The 13,531-nt window shown below is 35.6% G+C and overlaps 1 protein-coding gene across 1 annotated transcript in view; it reads left to right on the top strand.

The window, feature by feature from the left end:
- Nucleotides 1-13,531, top strand: part of WDHD1 (WD repeat and HMG-box DNA binding protein 1) — a 51,265-nt gene that overhangs the window by 7,493 nt on the left and 30,241 nt on the right. Inside the window, exons 4-10 of the mRNA XM_069596669.1 lie at nt 3,942-4,093; nt 5,612-5,723; nt 5,886-5,936; nt 6,969-7,064; nt 10,298-10,390; nt 11,176-11,282; nt 11,491-11,632. Of these exons, the coding sequence (XP_069452770.1) occupies nt 3,942-4,093; nt 5,612-5,723; nt 5,886-5,936; nt 6,969-7,064; nt 10,298-10,390; nt 11,176-11,282; nt 11,491-11,632 (753 nt within the window). The remainder of the gene's footprint in view (nt 1-3,941; nt 4,094-5,611; nt 5,724-5,885; nt 5,937-6,968; nt 7,065-10,297; nt 10,391-11,175; nt 11,283-11,490; nt 11,633-13,531) is intronic.

Here is a 13,531-nt window from a genome sequence, read left to right as displayed (position 1 = left end):
ATCATAAAGAAGACTGAACACTGAAGAACTGATGCTTTAAAATTATGGTCTGCAGAAGACTTGAGGGTCCCTTGGACTGCAAAGAGATCAAATCAGTGAATCCTAAAGGAAATCAATCCTGAATAGTCAATGGAAGAACTGATGCTGAAGCTAAAACTCCTATTCTTTGGCCACCTGGTGCAAAGAGTGGACTCATTGGAAAAGACCCTGATGCTGGGCAAGATTGACGGCAAAAGGAGAAGGGGATGGCAGAGGATGACATGGTTAGATAGCCTCACAAAGTTGGTGGACATGAATTTGAGCAGTGCAAACTCTGGGAGATAGTGGAGGACAGAGAAGCCTGGTGTGCTGCAATCCATGGGGTCGCAAAGAGTCAGACGCAACTTAGGGACTGAGCATCAACATCATTCAGCCCACTAGAAGTCCCATGTTAAGTGCTAAAATGTTTGGCTTTAGGAATGGAATTTATAGTATAGTATATGGCCGTGTAGGGTTGGCCTCAAAGTTCATTCTGGTTTCATAATGAGATGAAATCAGTTCTGGTGTGGTGAAGCCACAGAGTGCAGGCTGTGTTCTACCCAGCTCATGGCTCTTGTGGGGAGAAGAATTCCCTCATGGAAATAACAGAAATCACTCAAGGCTTGTGGCAAAGAGAGTTTATTGAAAAGGAGCAGAGAAAGTTTCTGACATAGACATCAGAAGGGGGTAGAGAAAATACCCTTGTCATCAGTTTGAGCAGAGCGTTACATACTTTTAATTTATCACTAAGAATAAATTAAAAAACTGTTTCAAGGTTGTAAAAGCTCTATTGGACCTTCCCCCCCATAACATACATCTTGAGATAACATCAGCACAGGATTAGCTAGAGGGGATGTATTCCTACAACAGTCTTGAGGGAAAAACAGATTCTCAGACAAGATATGTGGTTACCATTATAATCATTAACATGGAGTTAAAAAAAGAAAAAAACATAACACGTGTGCAAGATGTATTGTTTGTGGAGCCTATGTGACTAGATGCTTTAAGGCAAAAGAATGTATAAAGAATGTTGGTCTCCTCCTCCTCCTTGAGGGTCCTTGGACTCCCTATCAACTGGCCTAAGCTTTAGCTGTCTCAATAACATAAAATAAAAGCCTGAATGAACTTTTTGGCTAACCCAATACTTCAATGAAAAGATATTTCCAAATAGCCATGCAAAGTTGACAGTTTTGCGATGTATTTCATTTAAAGCATAATTGGTTATAAGGAAAATACAATTAGGTGCTTTAATTGAGAACAAAGCAAAAAAAAAGTACCACCCTCCAAAATAGTAAAAGTGGGATGTATCAATGTATCTGTGAGTAGTTAACTATTGTTAATACTTGCCTAATATTTTATACTGTCTTTTTTTCCTGGGAAAAATCAAAGCTCATAGGAAGGTCAAATGGCTAGTAAGGAACACAGTGGGCCCAAGTTATCCTTTACTGGGGTTCCTTCCTCCCTGTGTACCAAGAAAAAGAATAGTCTTGACCTGGTCCAGAACACAGCTCTGATCCTTTGCATGGTTTCTTTTTTTTCTTTCGTTTTTACTAGTTGACATTATATACTGGTAGTGAGTTGATTTCCTAATAGATTTGTTTGAAAATGACTTAAAAGCAAGGCCTTTATTCTGGGCTTGCAAGGGAGTTAGTGTAGTTATGTATTTTAACATTTTCACATGAATAGAGGGCTAGTTAAAGTTGTGTTAAAGAACTACCAAGATTCTTTACTGGAGATAACTGAGGATGCTTAGTATTCTACTAAGAAATCTGTCTGCAAAGTAAAGAATAGCCAGGTTGCAGAATTTCTGCCCATGCACATAAATAAATAGTTGGTGTTTTAACAGTTTGGCCAAAGAACACTTTGCACCATCAGTGTTGTGTTGAGTTGGTTATAGTTTTTTGTTAATTCTCTTCTTGTTTTCACATTTAAATTATTGTTAGCTTATCTTCAACATTATCAATTTAGTTTATTGTGGGTTTTTAATTATATACAGTGGTTGCAAACAGGCATAAACAGTATTTTTCACCAGTGTTCCAGTAATTGAACTCAGAGGTGTTTATCACAGTTCAAATTTGAATTGTCTGTGCTGTTGTTTGAACAGATGGATACATCTCCCCAAATACTGCTGTATGGTAACTTGCCATTGTATTACCAGGTTCTTTTCCCATTAGAATGGGAGCAGATGTGGCAGATAAGCTGAGAGATCCCAAGTATGCAAATATGGCTAAGACCTATTGGTGTAGGGTAAAGTAAGTTCATTAACAAACTAGAGTAGTTTGTGTTTTTCAGCAGTTATTATTCAATATAAATTAATAAATTGACCATATGATATTTTAAGTTGTGTGTGGGGTTGGTAGACTATGTCTTGCCCATCAGGACTTAATTCTTCCTGGATAAGTAATAAAAATTAAGGTGGTAGGGCAGATCCTTAACCTTTTATGATTCTTAGCTAAAAGCTCTGCAGAACAACAGTGTTTGCTGATCATATTCAGATCCTAAAATTTTCTATGTATTCAGGTGTTTTTATAATACTAAATAAACACTGCACTTCCATTATAGGGGACCTGGGTTCAATGCGTGGTTAGGGAACTAAGATCCTGCCTGCTACGTGGCGTGCTTAAAAAAAAGGGAGCTGTGAATTGTGCATTTAGACTTCACTCTATTCCACAAAGACATCTGATGCTTGTTTTCCGGAACATAGGGCAGCACTGATAGCGTGTCCATTGTGCTGTTCCCTCATTGAGACGAGCTATGCTTTCTTGTCAGAGTCTCTTTTTTTGTGACATTTGGAAATCCATAAAACACTATTTAATTATTTTTCTTGGCAGAAGTACAAGAAAAATCAGAGGCTGAAAGTTGGGCTGATGAAGGGGGAATTAAATTTTCTAAAGACAGCAAATAAGTTTTTCTTGCTAATAGCTATTTGAGAAAAGTTGTACATTGAGTGATTATTTTTCTCTTAACATGGATTCAGTTCAGTTCAATTCAGTTCAGTTCAGTTCAGTTGCTCAGTCGTGCCTGACTCTTTGTGACCCCGTGAATCACAGCACGCCAGGCCTCCTTGTCCATCACCAACTCCCGGAGTTCACTCAGACTCACATCCATAAGTCCGTGATGCCATCCAGCCATCTCATCCTGGGTCGTCCCCTTCTCCTCCTGCCCCCAATCCCTCCTAGCATCAGAGTCTTTTCCAATGAGTCAGCTCTTCGCATGAGGTGGCCAAAGTACTGGAGCTTCAGCTTTAGCATCATTCCTTCCAAAGAAATCCCAGGGCTGATCTTCTTCAGAATGGACTGGTTGGATCTCCTTGCAGTCCAAGGGACTCTCAAGAGTCTTCTCCAACACCACAGTTCAAAGGCATCAATTCTTCAGCACTCAGCCTTCTTCATAGTCCAAGTCTCACATCCATACATGACCACAGGAAAAACCATAGCCTTGACTAGATGGACCTTTGTTGGCAAAGTAATGTCTCTGCTTTTGAATATACTGTCTAGGTTGGTCATAACTTTTCTTCCAAGGAGTAAGCGTCTTTTAATTTCATGGCTGCAGTCACCATCTGCAGTGATTCTGGAGCCCGCAAAAATAAAGTCTGACACCGTTTCTACTGTTTCCCCATCTATTTCCCTTGAAGTGATGGGACCAGATGCCATGATCTTAGTTTTCTGAATGCTGAGCTTTAAGCCAACTTTTTCACTCTCCTCTTTCACTTTCATCAAGAGGCTTTTTAGCTCCTCTTCACTTTCTGCCATAAGGGTGGTGTCATCTGCATATCTGAGATTATTGAGATTTCTCCCAGCAATCTTGATTCCAGCTTGATTACACTTGTAAATTTTTTGTTGTTGTTTTTTACAGGATTTTTAACTACTGAGGGACTCCCAATTAGTTCATTTTTACCAGTGTTTCTTTTATTTTTCTTTTAGAATGGAAAATTGGTCACTGCAGTATCTAACAATACTATTCAAGTGCACACATTTCCTGAAGGAGTTCCGGATGGAATATTGACTCGCTTCACCACAAATGCAAACCATGTGGTCTTTAATGGGGATGGTACAAAAATTGCTGCTGGATCTAGGTAAGGCTCTTTGGTATCAGAAAATGAAATAATATTAGAACAAAATGGCCTCATTCATTGGACTCAGGATAACATATTCAGGACTCTAGTCCTTCTTTGTTGTTGTTATTTAAGTATTATATTTTAGTCTTTTTTTCTGGTAAAGGTTTTTGATGATAAACTAGTGCTTCTTTGTGAACTGAGGTATATTGCTTTGTTGACAGCCTGCTAAGTAAATATTGGAAAAGACTGAGGAAAGATGATAGTTGGATACAAAATTTTAAAAATTATTTTAGACAGAACGTACATTGTACTTTTGCCTGGAAAATCCCATGGACGGAGGAGCCTGGTAGGCTGCAGTCCTTGGGGTCGCTAAGAGTCAGACATGACTGAGCGACTTCACTTTCACTTTTCACTTTCATGCATTGGAGAAGGAAATGGCAACCCACTCCAGTATTCTTGCCTGGAGAATCCCAGGGATGGGGGAGCCTGGTGGGCTGTCGTCTATGGGGTCGCACAGAGTCGGACACGACTGAAGCGACTTAGCAGCAACACTGTACAGTTAGGAGTTTTGTTTCTCTTGATGCTTATTTGTCATAGGAAGAAAGTGTAATTGGTGAATTTCTGAGTTGGAGTAAAAGGCCTAGTGCTTTTTTTTTTTTTTTTAAAGATTTACTTAATTTTTTGACTATGGTAGGTCTTTGTTGCAGAACACTGGCTTTCTCTGGTTGTGGCAAGCAGGGGTGACTGTTTGTTGGGATGTGCGTACTTCTCATTGTGGTGGCTTCTCATGTTGCAAAGCATGGGCTCTAGGGCGAGTGGGCTTTAGTAGTTCGGTGTGGGTAATTGCGGCTCGAGGGCTTAATTGCTGCACAGCATTTGGGATCTTTCCAGACCAGGAGTCAGACCAGTGTCCTTTGCATTGCAGGGCAGATTCTTAACCACTGGACCACCAGGGCAGTGCTGGCAAAGTGCTTTTAAAAATGATTATTACTGTAATTAGATTAGCAAATAATAGAAGCTTAAGATTTAACTAAGGAAGCCACTTTCTAAAAGTATTTGTATTGAACATATAGGAAACCTTGAGTTATGTTTTATAGCATCTTTATAGAGCAGAAGGAGAAGGCAATGGCACCCCACTCCAGTCCTCTTGCCTGGAAAATCCCATGGACGGAGGAGCCTGATAGGCTGCAGTCCATGGGGTCGTGAAGAGTCGGACACTACTGACTTCACTTTTTGCGTTAGAGAAGGAAATGGCAACCCACTCCAGTGTTCTTGCCTGGAGAATCCCAGGGACGGGGGAGCCTGGTGGGCTGCCATCTATGGGATCGCACAGAGTCAGACATGACTGAAGCGACTTAGCAGCAACAGCATAGAGCAAAACTAAAAGGTAAGTTATTAGATATGGGTGCCAGATTTCACATGTTGCAACAAAGAAATGATGGCATTTACTCTTGTGTTTTTGAAATATTTGGGTCATAGCTTTTGAGAGCCTTTGCATTGACATTTATTGATGTACATTACTCTTTTTGTTCTTAGTGACTTTCTAGTCAAGATTGTGGATGTGATGGATTGCAGCCAACAGAAAACATTTCGAGGACATGATGCCCCTGTTTTAAGTCTTTCCTTTGACCCTAAGGACATCTTTCTGGTAATCATTTTTTCCCTCTTTTTGCATTTTTTGATGAATATGTTTAAAGCTGTAAGAAAAGTAGCATAAAATTTCATGCAATTGATAAAAGCCTGTTTGAACCAGTTTCCATATAGTATTATGGGTCTAACTATAGAGAAATCTATTGTTTCATTCCTGCAGGCATCAGCTAGTTGTGACGGATCTGTCAAAGTGTGGCAAATTTCAGATCAGGTAAACTCATCAATTTGAATTTTAAACTGTTTGCCTATTTGGTCATATATTGGGTGTTACATAATTTATTATTGGGCCAAATTAGTAATTCTTTTCCTTCATAGTTCGTTTCTTTTCAGTAGCATAAAATACTGGTTTTGTGATTGAATTCCATGGTAATTTCAAAAGTAAATATGTTGAAGACTAATTGATTTTGCACCCAATCACAAAGGAAATTATAGATTTATATTTCATTTTTAGGTTTGGTAAGTCAGTAAGGGAAATTTGATTGTTATATATTTACAAACTAATTACCATATTTTGGTCCCTAGATGTTGGGGATTCAAAAATAAGACATGGGCCACAGTTGATTTGGAGAGTCACACAATTTATTCTAACCCAGCCTGATAGTAGTTTTAAAAGAGGTATGAAGAAAGTGCTTTCTGGATCAGTGGAAGGAACAATTAATTCTTCCTGAGGCAATCAGAGAAGGCTTGGCATTTGTGGGGATGATGTGGCTGATGAGAAAAACATCCCCTACAGATACGATTCAGCTCATAGCCACAGTCCCTTCCCTCATGTGTGAACTGTTTAAAAGAATTGACTTTGACAGCTTGACATTTTACAGTAAATCTCTCAAGTTTCTTTTCATAGTTACTTTAAGATTTTAATGTACTGGGGGTTTTGTTTGTGTTTATTCAGTGAGTATATTGTTTGCTTGTCCTACGTAGGAAATACTCTTATTGAGTTAATTATTTAAGACTTGTGCTCTTTATAATTCTGAAAAACTTAAAGGAACTTAGGTAAATCAAATACTGTATTATAATTAGGTTAAAGTGAATTAAGTTGCTTTTTTCTGAGTGATGTATCAGTTTGAAGAAACCATTTATTAAATGTATTTAGTGCTGCTTATCTTTTGGGGAGAATTTTCATAAAGGGAAATAAGTTTTTATTTTGCATTTTATTTTTTATTTTTATTTATTTAAAATGGTTATTTTTCAGTCAGAAGACTTGGATTTTCCTGTGTTTTTTTTTTATTTTGTTTTTAATCAGACATGTCCTGTTAGTTGGCCACTGCTACAAAAATGCAATGATGTGGTAAATGCAAAGTCGATCTGCAGACTTGCTTGGCAGCCGAAAAGTGGGAAGGTGAGCAACTCTCATTTTTCAACCTTTGTTTTATTTATGTGTTTCGGTCCTTGTTGCCTTTGAGTGTAAGAATAGTTTTTTTAATTGTAACTATTTCATTTATTCTATAAATTTTAGAGCTAAAGCCAATTAATTATTATTGAAAAGTTTTAAGAAACATTTCAACTTTTGTCTTTTTTTCTATTTTTTTTTCCTTTATTTTTCTAAATGAAACAATGTGGAAACAGTCTTGTTATGTTAACTTTTGCTACTAGTGTTTAACATCTTGGGGGTACTTGTTGATACAGTTGATACAATGGAAGGATATGAGACATTTGAAAGAAGAGAAGGAGAATGTATACAAGAAAATGCTTGTATCCCAAGAAAATCAACTGAGGGAAAAATATTACTGATATGAAAATTCAATCTGGTAGTTGGAAGCAAAATTAATATATGAAACCAGTAACAGTCCTGTATATAAACAGCAGCCATTTAGAAACTATGGTGGGAAAAGATAAAATAACTTGGAGTAAACTCCAAAAAATGTGTAAGAGCCAAATAAAGAGAAACATGCTACCCAGAAGAGTAAAAGAAAACTTTAGAAAAAAATTTATCCCATTCTTTTTTCTAAGTTACTTATTTATTGAGGAATAGGTGATTTACAATGTTTCGTGGTGTCAGATATACAACATAGTGATTCAGGATTTTCTTAGACTGTATTCCATTTAAAGTTACATAAAATATTGGCTGCATCCCCTGTGCAATATATTCTTTTAGCTTATTTATTTTATACGATATAGTTTGTACTTCTTAATCTCTAGCCCCTCTTTTGCACTTTGCCTCTCTTCTCAGTGGTAACCACTTAATTTGTTCTATTTATCTGTGAGTCTGTTTCTGTTTTATTTATTCATTTTATTTACTTATTTTATTTTTTAAATTCCAGATGTAAGTAATAACATAACAGTATTTGCCTTTCTCTGACTTATTTCCCTAAGCATAATACGTCCAGGTTCATCCATGTTGTTGCAAATGAAAATATTTAGAAAAGTACATTAAAAAATATATCCCATTATTTGAAATGAATTTTTGATATTACTGTATCAGTTATTGCCTAAATTATTTATAGTGTTGAAAACATTCAATATAAATATCAGTAAGATGTTTAGGGGGATCAAAGAACTTATTCTAAAGCCATATGGAAAACTAAAAGTTTTGAAAAAGAAAAGTGGCGAAATCTAGTTAAATATAACATATAATGTGCTATGGAAATTAAAAGTTTGCTGCTTACTCATGAATAGATATCTATTAAACAGAGAGGTAGATCAAGCAAATGTGGGAAGTTAGTATATTAAAAAGGTGAAGAAAAGGAGATTTAATAAAGGTACTGGCAAAAGGCATAAATACCAGGAGGTGAGAATTACTGAGAACCATCTTGAGGCCTTCCTATCACATGGTGAATCTCATTATATAGATATTTGCTGTATTGTTTTTCAGATTCTCTGTGTATGTGAAAATTTTGAGAAGAAATTTATAAGTTCGGTAATATGAAAAAAAATATTTCAGTGCAAAGGACAAATGTAAACTGAGAGCTTGAAATAATTATGATTTAGAGTTCATTTCTTTGATAGTCAAAGTTCTTATAAATCAGTAAAATCCCAATAAAAAGATGAACAAGGACATTAGCAGACAGTGTATAGAAAAAGATACACAAATGGCTTTTACATATGAAAATACATGCAGCCTTTTATACTAAGGACTTCCCTAGTTGCTAAGATGGTAAAGAATGTGTCTGCAACGCAGGAGACCTGGGATTGATCCCTGGGTTGGAAGGTCTCCTGGAGAAGGGAATGGGGACCCACTCCAATTCTTTTTTTTTTTTTTTTTTAATTATTTATTTATTTTTTTCAGTTTTTTATTTTTTAAATTTTAAAATCTGTAATTCTTACATGCGTTCCCAAACATGAATTCTACAGACAGAGGAGCCTGGTGGGCTACAGTCCATGGGGTTGCAAAGAATTGGACAGGATTGAGCAACTAACACTTGCTTTCATACTGAAAGAAAAATTGAAACATGATCATCTGTTTTTCATTTGTCTGATGCTCAAACTTCAAAGGGTTGATGTAAACTGTATGGAGGAGTATGTGGTAGTTTTTATTGGAATGCATGAACAATAGAACTAGTTCTAGGCATATATTCTGTAGATATATTTGGCACATACGCACTATGTATCATGTATGGCAAAAATGTCATCATTATTTGTAGTAGCAAAAGATTGTAAACATCCTAAATGTTCTTTAATAGAGAATTAATCAAATTGTGGTGTTTATTCCTGGGAGTGGAATACTCTGCAACTGTTAGAATGAGGTATATCTGTGTCTTCACAGGGAATACTCAATCTTTAGAAATACTAAAAACATCAGGCTATAAAGCTGTAGATATAGATAGTAGATAGAATGCTGTTTATTGTTTCTTTGCATATATGTACATAATGCATTCGTGTATAGACTGTGCTTAAGTTCTTTGCTTTTGGGAAGTAGAAATAGGATTTAGGGATTAGAGAGAGTTATTTTTCAATGTATACCCTTTTGTGTCATGGAAACTTTTATGAGTACATTCAGCATTAAAGTGATAGTTGAGAAATCTGGTATGTATTTTTCTTTGCTTATGAAACAATAAAATTTTAAAAACCATACATTTTTTTGGTAAGTGTGAAAAGAATATGTCATTTTTTACTAATCTTATTTCTTTGGAAGAATATGTAAGAAGATAAGTTTCCTTTTTCTAAGATACACAAAGTATTGTGGCTCTTTTCTTTCCTTCCAGCAAATGAGATGAATTTTTTTAAAAAAATGTTTTTTGTTTGGCCACACATTGTGGCATGTGAAATAGGACCAAAGGTTAAACTTGAACCCCCTGCAGTGGGAGCACAGAGTCTTAACCACTGGACCACCAGGAAAGTCCAAGATGAATTTCTAGATCCAAAGTGCTTATATGCCTCAAGAAATGGTATTAAAAATATGAGTATTATAAAAAAAAATAAAAATATGAGTATTATAAGTGCTTTGTTTTTCAGTACAAGCATTTGAGTGATCATCACCCATTCTTTGCTTATTAGGATTTTAAGTAACCTTCTGAGTTTGGTTACTTGCCAATTAAAATATAGCTTTGCTCTTATTTGGATGAATTTTCTGCTTTTTTTTCCTCTTTAAACCTAATGTCAACTTCTATTTAAATCATTTATCTTTCCTAATAGTTACTGGCAGTTCCTGTGGAAAAATCTGTTAAGCTATATAGAAGAGAAACTTGGAGTAACCAGTTTGATCTTTCAGATGATTTCATCTCTCAGGTAGGTTTTGTAAGTGATACTTTCAAGAGGCCAATAGGAATATTTACTGCATACTTTGCTTTAATACAATTACAGTTAAATATTGTTAGACATGGAGAAGAACTCTATCTTCCACCCCTCAGCCTTTCTTCATTTAGCCAATAATTGGACAGTAGATAAGTCTTTATTAGGTCCTTATTTGACCATTCTCCTTTGTGAAATTTGATAAGAAAATCTTTTAATTTGTAAGAAGTCAAATGCCTAGCATAATATTAGAATAGATAACTCTCACATTATTAGTAGTAAGCATTTATTGTTGAGTGAACTTCCTTGAGACTTGTTTATTAGACCCTGGAATTTTAGGACAGGAAAGGTTGTTGGTCTATGTCTCTCTCTCACCCTCACCCTCTTTTCTCTCATTCTATCCACTTTGCAGTTAGGAAACAGAGGCCCAGTAGGTCAGCAGTTATGCTTCTTAGTATGACTCACTTCACTTCCTGGTTCTTCATCTTGATGACTGCTAAGAGGATAACTTGTGTTGTCTCTCCAGGATAAAAGCATTTCTTAGATTCTGTTTTTAAAATTATGCTCTCGTAATTTTCTGATGATAAGCAAACTAGTAGCTGCTATTACTTTGTTAAGTATTACTGGAAAAGAACATTAAAAAATAAATAAACTTTGTCTTGCCATTTATGTATCAGATTTAAATAAAAATTGGATATAAAATTTTGAATTTGGTAATAAAATGAGTTTTTTAGTTTCAAATTAAATAAAATAGTTATTTATTAATTGTTTTTCTTTACTAGACACTGAATATAGTAACCTGGTCTCCTTGTGGACAGTATTTAGCTGCAGGGAGTATTAATGGTTTAATTATAATTTGGAATGTGGAAACCAAAAATTGCATTGAAAGGTATGATTCAGTATATCTTTTGTCTCTTTTTTGCTTATTTCTATTAGATTTTTGCTTTTTATTAAACATTTCAAATTTGTGATCATTAGATTGTTAAAATGCACACTAATACATTTATCAAAACTTTGCTAAATAAAATTTATCTACAGAAATGGATAGCTTATAATTTTCTTGACAAGGTTTTAAGAGCTTACATTTTAATTTTTAGGGTGAAACATGAGAAAGGTTATGCAATTTGTGGCCTGTCATGGCATCCTACTTGTGCTCAAATAGCTTATACTGATGCAGAAGGAAATCTGGGGCTCCTGGAGAATGTTTGTGACCCCAATGGAAAGATGTCAAACAGTAAGGTAATAAGTAATAGGGTTGAGCAGTTTCTTCAGTCTTTCTGTGGTCGTATGAATTTGGGAAACACTGCAAACTAGGTTACCTTCTTTGAAAATTATAATTTATGTTATTAGATGTTCAGTAATGCTCTGTCATAGAACTGTTTAAACTTGTTTTATCCTAATGTTTCACAAATACACTTTGCTAAGGAACTTTTTTCCCTCCATACAATGTCCGTTAATATTCCATGGCTCTCCAAGAAATGCCTTTGTGAAATACTGCTTTAGTATTCATGTGTTCTAGGAATTTTTAGTTAAATGTTTTATAGATGAAAATTAGAGTTAATAGCTGTGATTTAGTTTAACCTGAAGTTTTTGTGTCCTGAATTAGCCTTAACTCTCAGAGCTTGTTTTATGTATGCTCAAATACCTGATACCTGAAAGCCCTACCAAAACGACTGAATTTTATTTTTTTATGTTTATTTATTTATCTTTGGCTGTGTGGGGTCATTTCTGCTTTCTTTAGCTGCAGCGAGTGGGGGCCACTCTCCAGCTGTGGTGCATGGACTTCTCGCGGTGGTGGCTTCTGCTGCGGAGCACAGGCTCAGTAGTTATGGATTTCTGGCTTAGTTGTCCCATGGCATGTGGGATCGTCCCAGAACAGGAATTGAACCCAATCCGCAGTCAAACCCAACCCAACCCAATTGAACCCAATCAAACCCAGTCCGATTCTTAACCACTGGACCACCAAGGAAATCCCGACAATTTTTTTCAAGTGCATGATCTCATAAAGGAGATAGTTAAAATGATGATAGTAAAAAAATAAAAAATCTGGAAGTTGGAAAATAGAAGGACAATTAGAAACTAGATTGAACTTCTCAAAAAGCTGAGTCCTAAGACTGCAATGGGGGTCAGCTGAGGTGCCGTTTAGCTTGCTTGACTTAGTCCCCAAAATTCAAAATTTGGTAGCCCTAGGTACATAAAAGTGGAGCTGGAAACAGGAGGGTTGATTTAATAAGCAAATAGACCCCTCCAGTCTCAGCAGCAGTGAGCACAGCTGGATGATTGTCCTCCCTAGCCCGTGTACATTCTGGCAGAAAGCTGGAGACTTGTTTTCCAAGTAAGGTTACACTGGGTACCACTGAGTGGTGTTGGGTCAAGGGGAAAAACTGTTCTGAAAAAGAATATATGAAAATGTATATGTTTGAACATTCGGATTTCCAGCTCACTTTTCATACTTGGCTCCCAGAGCATTGTCAGCCAGTCTTATGCTTTTCAAGCAGGAGATTGGAAGATCTTTGGGGGAAATCTGTGTAGGGAAAAAGACCAAAACAGAGAGAAGAATTTTTTTTTCTGAAGTATAGTTGACGTACAGTATTATGTAAGTTACAGGTATATAATATAGTGATTCCCAATTTTTAAAGGATGTATTCTACTTATAGTTGTTAAAAAATATTGGCTATGTTTCATGCTGTACAGCATATCCTTATAGCTTATTTTTTCCTAAATAGCTTAATTGAAGTACAGTTGATACAAAGTAAACTGTACATACTTGAAATGTATGATTAGGTAAATTTTGAAACCATAACTATAATCAAGATAGTGAACAAATCCATCATCTGTTTTTATATTAAACCTGTAACACTGACTATATGTATATATAACATTGATAAAAACAAAAAGTAAATTGAGAAATAATTTTTAGTTCAACAAGGTCCTATTGTGTACCACAGGAAACCTATGATAAACCATAATGGAAAAGAATATGAAAAAGAATACATATATGTATAACTCAATCAGCTGAAATTAACACTGTAAATCAACTGTACTTCAATAAAATTTTAAAGAATTTTAAAAAATTTGTTATAATTTAGTTTGTCACCTCTTATAAAACCTTAGCCCTTCTATTTAGAGTTGTCTTCT

The sequence above is a fragment of the Ovis canadensis genome, chromosome 7 (genome assembly GCF_042477335.2).
Source record: "Ovis canadensis isolate MfBH-ARS-UI-01 breed Bighorn chromosome 7, ARS-UI_OviCan_v2, whole genome shotgun sequence".
Lineage (NCBI taxonomy): Eukaryota > Metazoa > Chordata > Mammalia > Artiodactyla > Bovidae > Ovis > Ovis canadensis.
This window is presented reverse-complemented; position numbering and strand designations above follow the sequence as displayed.